General features: G+C 46.2%; 1 protein-coding gene across 2 annotated transcripts in view; it reads right to left on the bottom strand.

The window, feature by feature from the left end:
• Window positions 1–9,332, bottom strand: part of LOC112072799 (stathmin-2) — a 10,340-nt gene extending 1,008 nt beyond the window's left edge. The window contains exons 1-5 of one of the 2 annotated variants that reach the window (XM_024140187.2): window positions 8,999–9,332; window positions 2,682–2,777; window positions 2,328–2,503; window positions 1,812–2,003; window positions 19–1,546 (exon numbers count right to left, since the gene is read on the bottom strand). In XM_024140187.2, the coding sequence (XP_023995955.1) occupies window positions 1,487–1,546; window positions 1,812–2,003; window positions 2,328–2,503; window positions 2,682–2,777; window positions 8,999–9,017 (543 nt within the window). In that variant the 5' untranslated portion in view covers window positions 9,018–9,332 and the 3' untranslated portion in view covers window positions 19–1,486. Of the gene's footprint in view, window positions 1–18; window positions 1,547–1,811; window positions 2,004–2,327; window positions 2,507–2,681; window positions 2,778–8,998 lie in introns of both variants that reach the window. The other variant, XM_024140186.2, reaches the window with a different exon arrangement.
• Window positions 9,333–10,768: the final 1,436 nt, after the last annotated feature.

The raw sequence follows: 10,768 nt of genomic DNA, 5'->3' as shown, positions 1-10,768 counted from the left end.
ACACACATCCACCCACACCTACTGAAACATACACTCTCTCTCACACACATCCATCCACCCCTACTGAAACATACACACTCTCTCACACACATCCACCCACCCCTACTGAAACATACACACTCTCTCACACACATCCACCCACCCCTACTGAAACACACACCCTTTGTCTTCTATTGTCATGTCAGGATCTTCTAGCAGTTATTATATGTCTGTGTGTGTTGGTTGTTTTCTCACGTCTTACATGTTACCTACTTGTTCTCCTGTGCCATAGTTTGCCGTACACAGTTAAGAGACGACGGTACAATGACTCATTCTCAATAGTGAGAGAGTCAAACTATGATTCTCCAGAAAGTGAAACCTCCGTAGTAGCATTTGGCTTGGTTCCTCTGTGGCACAACATGAAAGAGCTGAGAGGGCCCATTAGCCTATTTAAGGACATGGATGTTACTTAGTGATCTACCATTGCTTATGCGTTAACCGCTATATGAGCTGGTAGCATTCTAGCCACGATTACATTATCTACACGTCTAAGATGGTACATACAGTACATGCTGAGAGAGTGATTGACAGATGACGCTGGGGGGTCTTGGGAACGAGAAAGGACCATAACACCCCTCTGTGACATCACGGTATGAACCAATGGTGTCATGTGACTTCTGCGATGCCCAACTGACAGAATTTAGCAAGCTCCTCTTAAACGACATGTCATGTTTGCCAAATTCCTCAGTCTGTGTATGTGCGTGGGTGTGCGCTTGCATGTGTGTGAATGAACTACTCTATGTAAGAGAGTGGGAGATCAGACAGACAGGAGAGAATCGGCTCATAAAAGCTATAGTATTCTCCTGAAGTCTAACTAGTCTCTCTCCTGGGAGTCAATGAGCAGCCTGCATTATCATCATCCCCACACCGACTGACTGACTGACTGATACAGAAACAGACATGGTCAGAAGATAACCAGCGCAAACGCACGTCGGCTAGCTGGCGAACTCACAACAACACAGAAGCCTTATAGTACGAGAGAAACTGCAAACGATTTTTGTTTGAGAAAAAAATTAAATAAAGTACATCCATAGATAGAGAAAATGCTAAAATGGCACACTGCAATACTTCTGCTGTACTATCCTACTGTATATAACAAAAAAATAAGTATTTACAAAAACAATACCCACTTTAACTTGGTTGGTTTTTCATCTTTTCTTTTTTCAGCATTTGAAATCGAGCAAAAACATGAATTATTAGGGAGGAGTGGGCGACATTTTGGTATTTTTTTTTTGCAACCCCCCCCATTTGCTAATGCTGTTGGTGTGGGGTTTCCGGTGGGTCCTCCTCCTCACTCTTGGTGGGGGGGGGGGGGGGTCTTCTGACGCTGGGGGTGCTGTAGAAGTGGGGTTGTCAGGGGAGTCCCTTGGGAGGGGGCAGGGAGGAGTACAGGGTACAGGAGGGTGGCTGTAGGGGGGTAGGATGGTTTGTGGCGCCCCTCGCCTGCTCACGCTGTCAGCTCTTCCCTCAGCTCTTTGTTCCTGCGCACCACCTGGGCATGCCTCTCCTGAGGACAACACAGAGAGAGATACTGCCATGTTGGAAACATCTCAATACTGACCCGGCCCTGAGACTCTCTGGTTCAAGTCTGTCAATTTACACTCCCCTTTCAGCTGACATATTCAACTACAATGGCCAGTGTTTCATCCATGAATGATGCCCGAAACCCCTACCGAAAAATATCAAAGCCTTCTACCTTGCACAACCTCTTGTCCACTCCCCTGGTCTTGCTGTCTCCACCTACCATCTTTCCCACCAAGTTCTCCTCTCACCTTCTCCTGCAGGCGCTCCATGATGCAGGCCAGGTAGGCCTGGCGATTCTCCTTGATCTGCTCCATCTTCATGGTCAGCTTCTCCTCTGCCATCTTGCTGAAGTTGCTGTTCTCCTCCATGGCCTTCATCACCACGTCCCTCTCGTGCTCCCGCTTTTCTGCCAGGGCCCTGAGAACCTGGGCCTCCTGGGACTGAAGCGGCGATAGAATAGAATATAGATAGAATAGAGTAGAATATAATATAATCGGGGRAAAAAGTAGAATAGAACAGAATAGAACAGAATAGAGTAGAATGCAGGATAATCCAAGAAACAAGGTGGGAGCGAGAGGGTAAGAATTGGTTTTAGTGTCATTCCTTTGCCTGATGAATATGATAATTGGTTAGTAAGTAAGTAAGTATAACAGTCAAAGTCTAAGCCAAGCCAAGGTATAGGCTAAGAAGGATAGGACAAAGTGTCATGATTCAGTGTGATACAGTGACTGAATTAAGTTGTCGGCTTATGCTAAGGGACTCACTCTCCTCCGGTCCTCAGCGGCCTCCAGCTTCTTCTGGATGTCCTCCAGAGAGACATCCTTCTTGGGAGGCGAGGTGACGCAGTGAGCCGTGTCCGACACCGGAGAGGGGGGCTTCAGGATCACCTCGAAGGCCTGGCCAGAGGCACGCTTGTTGATGGGCTTCACCTCCATGCCTGCTACTAGAAGAAGGGAACAGGCAGAGGAAAACCAAAGAGGGAAACTCTAAATCCTGCCTTTGTAGTGATAATATTACCGCCAAATCAAACTTTCACTTTTGTTTGTAATTCCCTCTTGGTTGCCTTTGCTGTAAGTTGAAAGAAACATTTTAAAAAGTCAGGTGACATTTCTGTTTACCTTGGAACTCTCCCACCAGGTTCTTGCGTGTCTCTGGGTACAGGCAGGAGCAGAGGAGAGACAGGACAGACATCTCCTTCATCTTCTCTTTGTACGCTGTGGAGAACACACACACACAGAGACAGACAGACCGTTAACCTACTTTCTCATCCTCATAAATTATCATCTCACATGGCATCGCCATCGTTAGATGTTTAGGAAAATAAATATTCAGCAAATCCTTAAAAATAAAAGAACGCATGATCATCAAAGGCGGTCTAGTCTGGAGAGAAGAATCAGCTTGAGGTTTCTAAGCCCCATTTTATTGGGCTTTGTTTGTGCAGACTGTGAAGGGAAGTGGGATGTGTGTGTGTGTGTGTGTGTGTGTGTGTGTGTGTGTGTGTGTGTGTGTGTGTGTGTGTGTGTGTGTGTTGTGTGTGTGTGTGTGTTGTGTGTGTGGTGTGTCTGTGTGTGTGTGTGTGTCTGGTGTCCTCCTATGCTCTGATCTCCACACGCGGTCGATCTCCACCTCCCCACAGGATTCATTCTCCACAGCGGTCGACCACCTCCCCACAGGATTCATTCTCCACAGCGGTCGACCACCTCCCCACAGGATTCATTCATCATCAGCTATGCATTTCATTTTACGCTATTATTTATTCACTTAGCTAGCAGAGTCTGTCGCTATCATTGGTAACATCCAACAGCCATTTAACAGCAGGGATAGCACCTGCAGTCATACTGATTATGGTTGATGTTGCTGAAAGCTACTAGACTGTTCCGGAATCCAAACTGAATTGTTCTTCCATTCTTCCATTGACTTTTAAGTGAATCAATAGTGTTAGAATGCTACAGAGCTGTACTGGCACCCAAAGTGGGATGTGAACCTACTGTAGCATCCCATCAGGGAGCCAGCAGAAAGAAGACATTTACTTCATCCTATTGTACTGCAACAGACAGTCTGGCTATGTCCTCTACCTCTCCTGGCTGCTGTTTATAGTGTACAGTACAGTGTCTGAAGGCACAGTGTACCGCCGGGGCACCTCGACGTGCCAAGTAGAACCCAGCTTATATGATCCATCATCCATCACACGCTGTGGGCTGCAGGGCTGGAATGTGCTACATTGACCCCTGACTGATGTCCCTGGCTGGGAGTCAACACTGAGAAAAGTAAAGCTCTAAGATTTACAGTTCGACATGGAGGAGAGAAGTGTAGCTAGTGCCCATGGACGTTCTGCTGTTGCACATCCGGCCAAACCATCTCCCTGTCTTTCTGTCTGTTTCGAATKAAGTGTATTCTAGCACCTACAGCAGTGGTGCTGCACCACCAGACAACCCCTCTCCTCTCCCTGTCTCTATCTATCTGCCACAACAGGCAACTCTCAGCCTAGCAGACGCCACGGGGCATCAGATGACTGACTCTCCGATGGGCTTGTTAACCCCTCCTAGAAGAGAGGGAAGAGAATGAGAGGAGAGCGCAGAGAGGAGGACTGGGTTAGCTCTCTTTGATAGACGTGTTAACCCCTCCTTTCCAGAAGACGTGGAGGAGGAGGAGAAAAGGGGGACTGGGTTAACCCCTCCTTTCCAGAAGACGTGGAGGAGGAGGAGAATAAGGGGACTGGGTTAACCCCTCATTTCCAGAGACGCATAGCAGGAGGAAGGAGAAAAAGGGTTAACCTCTCCCATAGAGGAGAAAAAGAAAGGGGGTAAGGGATGTGAGAGGAGAGTTGGAGGGCCTGATTTGGGCTGCGGCTGACTCCCACCGGGAATCGAGGGTCTCAGGGAAGGCAATGGAAGCTGCCTGCCTTCAGTGGAGCGGTGGAGGGATTTTAATCTGTAATTACCGGGACAATACCATCTCTACTGGTGGGTGGTGGAAGTGTGTGTAGGGATGGCGTGGTGTGTGTTGCTCTGTGCTTAAGTGTGGTGTGTGGGTGTGGTGTGTGGCGTGTGGTGTGTGTGTGTGTGTGTGTGTGTGTGTGTGTGTGTGTGTGTGTGTGTGTGTGTGTGTGTGTTGTGTGTGTGTGTGTGGTGGTGTGTGTGTGCATACAAGTGCATGAGTAGGTTTACACACACACCACTAACAGCCCTGTGCGTGCCGGGACCACAGACAGCAGCCATTTTCCCCTTCAGGACGATCAGCTTGTCAGTGATGTCAGTGATGTGAACACTTGGTGGTTCAGTGCAGCAGATAATGCAGGTTAAGTGCTATTGAGCAGGTCAGAAGATAACTGCGGCTGGCAGCTGTTAGCCTGCTCTCACCTGGCAGCTGTGTGTTTTGGTGTTTAGGGAATGTTGTCAACAGAGTTATACTGGAAAAGATATGTATTTTAAATGCATTTGTTCAATGTTTGACCCAATTCTAAACTAACACATTGTTATTCTATTAGGATGCACTAAAAACACACAATTCTACTGTGTATTAATCATAAAGAGAAATCATTTTGTCATCTTTCAGCAAGTTTTACACTGAGCATCCTCTTCTATTCCCACGGAGATCTCCTCCTCACCACGGAAACAGAGGCAGGTACCATGCTTCTGTTGTAATCTTTAGCATGAGACCCAGATCATCAATAACCCCTCCTCCCTGTCCTGTTGTTCCCGGTCCTCCACCCCAACTCAATACTGTCCTGTTTCCCCTGTCCATCCACCCCACCCAATACTGTCCTGTTGTCCCCTGTCCATCCCACCAAACCCAATACTGTCCTTTGTCCCCCGTCCCTCCAACCCAACTAAATACTGTCCCTGTTGTCCCGTCCCTCCACCCACTCATATGTCCTGTTGTCCCTGTCCTCACCCAACTCAATACTGTCCTGTTGTCCCCGTCCCTCACCCACACCCAATACTGTCCTGTTGTCCCCCTCGTCCTCCACCCCAACTCAATACTGTCCTGTTGCCCCCGTCCTCTACCAACTAATACTGTCCTGTTTTCCCCGTCCTCCCCCACTCAATACTGTCCTGTTGTCCCCTGTCCCTCCAACCCAACTCAATACTGTCCTGTTGTCCCCGTCCTCCAACCCAACCCAATACTGTCCTGTTGTCCCGTCCCCGTCCCTCTAACCAACTCATACTGTCTGTTGTCCCCGTCCTCCACCCCAACTCAATACTGTCCTTGTTGTCCCCTGTCCTCCAACCCACTCAATACTGTCCTGTTGTCCCCGTCCCTCTAACCAACTCAATACTGTCCTGCTGTCCCCATCCCTCCACCCAACTCAGTACTGTCCTGTTGTTCCCGTCATACTGGGGCCTTATAGGTTTCCAGAGCCCAGAGCCCAATAAGCCCAACAGCAGCCTGACAGCACTGTGTGTGTTGTGTGTGTGTGTGTGTGTGTGGTGTGTGTGTGTGTGTGTGTGTGTGTGTGTGTGTGTGTGTTTGTGTGTGTGTGTGAGGGTGTGTGTGTGTGTGTGTGTGTGTGTGTGTGTGTGTGTGTGTGTGTGTGTGTGTGTGTGTGTGTGTGTGTGTGTGTGTGTGTGTGTGTGTGTGTGATGGATAAAGCTCATCAGTTAGTTTACAACCCAGCCTTTACTCTACAATATAATCAGTAGAGTAATTACAGCATTCATGAGGGGTTACAGTGAAAATGGGCTACTGAGTGGGATGGTAGGTGGAGAATATTACCAACGAGGGAGGTTTCAGACATTAGTATGCATTGTTGAACACTGAAATGCAGACAAGAGGCCTAACACGCCTGAGCCCAAACGGTTTCTATGTTTCATACCACACCCAAGACTAATGTTCCCTATTTGATGTAATGTCATAGACCTGGACATATATTAGGGTATAATGACTAGTTTAACTAAGGTGCATTCATCAGGTTCCCAACGATAGCCTCTCCTCTCTGGCTGGGATATTGGATTTCATCTTTTGCTTCAGTCGTATACATTTTCTTCTCCAACTATCGATCGGTCTTCAGAAGTGATGAATACAGCTCAATGGCAACAACAGGCACAAGAGTGAGTCTGGCAGAACTGGTTCAGGGATGCACTCAGTGACACTGCAGAGGCTGTGCATGATGAACTCTGGGTGGCGCCATTCTTCCAGAAAGCTTTGGCCCCTGAACACAAAGGCTGGAGAGGAGAAATCTGGTGGCCACACCTAACTCATGGGCTTGCCTAAGAGATCAGACCGTAGGCTGTACCCTACACATAAAACCTAATAATCAGGATCTGAGAATATTTATTAAATCTCTATAATATATAATATAAATGAATGAGGATCTGTTATGTTAATGGATGTGTTATGTTAACAGATCTGAGGATCTGTATGTTAATGTAAGCATGTTTGATGTCCCTAGACAAATCAGAAGCCAAGTGGGCCGAGAGCATTAATTTTGGCTGGTGGTCAATAGGCCTGCAGCTATACGCAATTGGGAGAAGGCTGTGTATGCCTCATCTCTCAAATATCCTGCCTGCCTGTCTCTCTTCCTGTCTGCCTGCATGTCTATCTGTCTTCCTGCATGTCTATCTGTCTTCCTGTCTGTCTTCCTGCATGTCTATCTGTCTTCCTGTCTGTCTGTCTGTCTGTCTTCCTGTCCGTCTGTCTGTCTGTCTGTCTGTCTGTCTGTCTGTCTGTCTGTCTGTCTGTCTGTCTGTCTGTCTGTCTGTCTGTCTGTCTGTCTGTTTGCCCCCCTGCAAAAAGTGCATTGATCCCAGACTGTACATATTCTCAAATTAATGTCCATTTCTATTCCAGTCATTGTCATTTATAATATGGTACACAACCAACCCACAGCTGATCCTGCCTGCCGACCTGCCTGCCCTTGCGCCCACCTACAACGTCTATGACGATTATGTACCCCGGAGGGTTTGGCCCACCCCACTCGCCCTGTGTAAGTCTACAACTCAATAATTTAAAAAAACATAACAGCGACGCGGCCAGGCCGGGTCATGATGAACCAGCCCGCTGCTGATGCAGACAGACGTCAGGACCTGACACACTTCCATGTATTGCTGTCTGTCTGCCGGCGCATCTATCCATCAACGACATATTCATCCAGAATAAAAGTAACCCCTTGACCGTCACCATAGAGACAGGCCTCACTCAAAAGGGCACTAAATGCGCATGAATGTGCTCCATTACGCATTACAGAATCTTGGATAGACTTTTACACTTTAAACTCGAGAATGTCTTTAAACATGTATTGTGACTGACGCAGCAATATAATAGATGCCCATACTGTATAAGCAAATCAGGCCCAGCCCATGCAATACAAATAATATCAAGCCCAGCCCATGCAATACAAATGATATCAAGACCAGCCCATGCAACACAAATGATATCAAGACCAACCCATGCAATACAAATGATATCAAGACCAGCCCATGCAATACAAATGATATCAAGACCAGCCCATGCAATACAAATGATATCAAGACCAGCCCATGCAATACAAATGATATCAAGACCAGNACCAGCCCATGCAATACAAATGATATCAAGACCAGCCCATGCAATACAAATGATATCAAGACCAGCCCATGCAATACAAATGATATCAAGACCAGGCATGAAATTGCTGGAATATGATGCCACATTTCAACTTCCATCCATTAATTTTCATTGCAATTCGTAATTCTTCACCTGACAGCTTCGGCTTGGATATAAAGTGCACGAACAAAGATACATTTATTCTCAACAATTCCTCTCATCATTCAAATGGATTGAGCATAACATTCTAATTAACGCTAGTGCAGTCTCTATAATAGGATTTGTAACGGGTTAGATTAATTTAGAGCCTTGAAGAGCTGCTCTGCGCTCATGATGAGAGGGAGAGAGACCGGGATGTTGGGTGCGGTCGGTCTGTCTGCATTATGCTGCTGTATGAGCATGTGTCGGGGGCTAGAGCGGCAGGTGCGGCAGCCAGCATCCATCCATGGATTCCCTATCGCGTTCGAATAACCTATCGCAAATGTGCCATTGGATTTCTTCAATCTAGGCTATTTATTCGCATTATGCACAATGTAAAATTGGAGATTGAATCTGTCTATAATAAAATATTATTGGGCTAGGCTATTTAATCATAAAGTGTAGCCCACTATCATCATCCGACCCTGTTGATATAAAACAAACACGAATGCACGCAGTTCAGGCTCAATGAAGACAAAAGCAAGATGATTGCACCACTCACAAGTAAAAAACAAAAATATAGTTTGACATGCGACAGACTTTGACCGCTCCCTTGATTCAATGCTTGGCAGTCTTTGTGCCAAGGTGTCGCCRCTGTTATCTCACACAGGCAGCATCCTCACACACAGTCAAGCAAAACCACCACCCACAGCTCTGTGCCTATCAACCCGTCCCAAAAACACAGACAAATAACGGGAAACCGTTAGCTTACCAATTGCTGTTTTAGCCATGTCTGTCAGTTTGTGCGGCGTTGGTGGTGAAAGAAGTGGGCTAGGCTACTGGAGGGAACGTGCGTCGCAGTTTCTGGTCGGTGCGTGGAGAGAACGGGGAGCACTGCTGTAAGGCACTGAGTCAGCAAGAACACTGCTATGTGGGGAAAGACAGCACTGCGCGAGACAGCAAGGGGGCTCGTGAATTACGAGCATCTACGTGCTCAAGCAGATTGGCTACCGTGGTCCCCTGACGCGCATCCCCAAAGCAAGAGACGGTCGCTTTTTCCTCTAATGTCCCTTTCTATTGGAGTGTTCAGTCGCCCCTATTAAAGGAGACGGGGTGGCTTTTGCCCCTCTGTTGTTTTTAGGGTGACGCCCGCGAAAAAGGCTTGGCGGAGCTGAACCGCTCCTAATGGCTCTTGTCCATGGTGCTGAAAAGGCATCAGGGAGGAAGGCAGGCTAATAATAGCCTCAACTTAATGGAAATAAACGTTGAAAGTAAATTAAACATCATTTGACCACAATATATAAGGCTAATGTTCCGTGCGTGACCTAACTACAAAGTAACTAATAGGACTGCAGTGAAATCTTAAAATTGATGTATCAATGCAGACAAATACCCTCTCTAGTCTATAGCATATTTCATTGGTATACAATTATTTATTTAAATGGTAAAGCGCTAAATGGCCTTTTACTTAACMGTAACACGTCTTATTCATACGTCTGCATGATAAAAGGCTGGCTGAAAATATAGCCTATCCAAAATTGAAACCTGCAATGGTATCTGCCAAAATCTTACTGTGAATGCGCTCTCTACAATGTTCCCTCTCCAACCAGTAGATGGCAGTAGTTAGTTACATTTACTAGTTCCCARATCTTCTTTACTAGATTTTCAGCCATCAACCAGAGTGGGTTATTAGATAAATAAACCGTAATAATGAATGGGTACATGGGATCACATTCATTTCACATAAGACATTAGTGTGACTTTTTCAAATATTAAAAAAGTATTTTTATGAAAAAGTGTTGGGTATTCCCATTAAAGAGGCTATGGCAGTACTATCTAAAGTTAATAATCAACAAAATAACAAGGAAGACCCAGCCACATCACACCCAAGAGTGAACCAGTATCTGGGCAAAGGCTCGTCATATTCATAGTCTCCTTTGCCCAGATACTGGTTCAACCCAAGAGGTACTGATTAACCATAATGGGCCTCTTTAGGACTGGCTGGATGAGCACCGCACACTCATTTAGGGGAACTGAAATAGATGCACTTCACAGTTCACATACTCTGGTCTCATAACCTCATCATCATCCAGTGAGATTGTGAACTAAACTTTTGAAATGGCAATTTTCAGGAGTGTTCACAGGCACACAGGTTTCCCCTTCTCACAGAACAGGAAATCAATGAGCTAAGGTTCCCTTGTTAGACGGTTGAATATATTGAACACAAATATAAATGCAACACAACAATTTAAAAGATTTTACTGAGTTACAGTTCATATAAGGAAATCAGTCAATTGAAATAAATTCATTAGGCCCTAATCTATGGATTTCACATGACTGGTAATACAGATATGCATCTGTTGGTCACAGGTAYCTTAAAAAAAGGCGTGGATCCGAAAACCAGTCAGTATCTGGTGTGGCCACCATTTGCCTCAAGCAGCACAACACATCTCATTCGCATAGAGTTGATCAGCATGTTGATTGCGGCCTGTGAAATGTTGTCCCACTTCTCTTCAATGGCTGTGAGAAGTTGCTTGATATT

This window comes from Salvelinus sp. IW2-2015, unplaced genomic scaffold (genome assembly GCF_002910315.2).
Source record: "Salvelinus sp. IW2-2015 unplaced genomic scaffold, ASM291031v2 Un_scaffold2046, whole genome shotgun sequence".
Classification (NCBI taxonomy): Eukaryota; Metazoa; Chordata; class Actinopteri; order Salmoniformes; family Salmonidae; genus Salvelinus; species Salvelinus sp. IW2-2015.
The sequence above is the reverse complement of the archived record's forward strand: the minus strand, read 5'-3'. Positions and strand labels throughout refer to the sequence as shown.